Here is a 1,580-nt window from a genome sequence, read left to right as displayed (position 1 = left end):
TTCTCGGCCGAGGTCATGCTGTTGGCGTCGAATGCCCGCTCCCGGCGGGTCTCGCTGGGGGAATTGGGCCCACTCACTGAAGCTTTCTGGAACCTGTCGATGATGTTCTGGAGGGTGACGTTGCGCTTGAGCCCGTCTAGACCTCGCTGGCTGAGCGTGATGACATGTCGGCAGGTGGGGCACTGGAAGGCGGTGATGGACTCCACGGACTCGTTGGTGGCGCAGTGTGACACCAGGATGCGGTGGGCACAGTTGAAGCAGAGGCTGTGTGCGCAGGGGAGCAGGAGAGGGTCCTCGAAGAGCTCCAGACAAATAGGGCAGGTCAGCTCCGACTCCAGTGTTTCCATCTTCAGGCAAAGCTCTCCTGGGTCATCAGTGAAATCCAAGGAAGCTGATCAGCTATCTGGAAACAGAACGTAAGATGTGATTAGGCGTGAGGGGGTCAGCCATGGGGGGCTGTCAGCTTTGAGTGCATCTCAGAATAATTCCACACACAGGTCACGGGAGGGTAAATGTGTGTACATTCCAAATAATTCTCTATTCACTGGGGAAATAAGGCGGGGGCGGGAGGGGGAAGGACACCCAAAGCCAGCATATCAGCTAACATCTCCTCAAGGTTCCTGTCGCCAAAAGCAGCATTTTTTTTAATTTAATGTTTTTTTTGTTTTGTTTTTTTTTGCAATTTTGTTCTTTAAAGGGTCTCCCTCCAAACCGGCAACTTCTTGAAACTGTAATTTCCATATCTAATCACAATAATCTTATTGTGTTATGGCCAAGTTTTCCTTGTGTTTTAAAACAAAAATGTAGAAACAGTAATTAATGAACTACAGAGTCTTTCATGACCTTGCATTTATGAGTTGACATGTTAAGTATATGTGCTTTAAGGGCTGCTACTCTGATACCGAACCAGGCTTCAGAGGAGAAAGGCAGTTATTGTAGAAGCGGGAGTGAAATGTGTATGAAATCAATTGCGTGGTTTCAGTGGCAATCATAACGCTGCAACCAGGGATGTCAGTTTCCCAAATACACCCCCAAGAAAAAAAACAAGTGACTTTCACAAAGATGATTGTGATAGAGGCAACGTTTCTGGCATGTTTTTGTTACTCTTCTGAATAATTCTATTGTTTAATCCAGCAGTGGGACGTGGGTGGGCAGAGAGAAGTGGAGAAAAATATCTGGGGGCCTTTTTAGCGGCTGCGGTGAGCTGAGTACTAACAATGTGGTTCATGAGAACAAGGATCATAGTGGCTACAATATTCACTTGCTAAGTTATAACAATGGTGACAATTGCAGTTTAGAAAGCACTTGAAGGTAGTCGCGCTCCACAGAGGAAATTTAAAGGGCTGCCGATGGACCATAAGCAACCCTCCCAGCCTAAAATCTCCCATCAAGGGCTTGTCACTGTAGCCAGCGACAGGCATGGCCAGCAGGAGTCTAGCCTCACACTCAGAGCCACGTTGGCCTGGGCACGACCTCTGGCAGCTTTGTTGCTCCCCTCCAGGCTGTCTTCGGGTGGCCCAGCTGCACGCTCCCCTTGACGGCAAGACTTGCTGCTTTGTGAACTCTCGCCTGCCTTCCCT

The 1,580-nt window shown here is 48.8% G+C and overlaps 1 protein-coding gene across 1 annotated transcript in view; it reads right to left on the bottom strand.

Moving 5' to 3' along the window:
* Positions 1–2: 2 nt before the first annotated feature.
* Positions 3–1,580, bottom strand: part of LOC104983426 (E3 ubiquitin-protein ligase Midline-1-like) — a gene marked incomplete at its 3' end in the record, with an annotated part of 7,175 nt that continues 5,597 nt past the window's right edge. The window contains exon 2 of the mRNA XM_010832867.1: positions 3–403. Coding sequence (XP_010831169.1) covers positions 3–347 — 345 coding nt within the window. The remainder of the gene's footprint in view (positions 404–1,580) is intronic.

The sequence above is a fragment of the Bison bison genome, unplaced genomic scaffold (assembly GCF_000754665.1).
Source record: "Bison bison bison isolate TAMUID 2011002044 unplaced genomic scaffold, Bison_UMD1.0 scf7180017862570, whole genome shotgun sequence".
NCBI lineage: Eukaryota > Metazoa > Chordata > Mammalia > Artiodactyla > Bovidae > Bison > Bison bison.
Note: the sequence above shows the minus strand (reverse complement) of the source record. Positions and strands in the feature narration are given on the sequence as shown.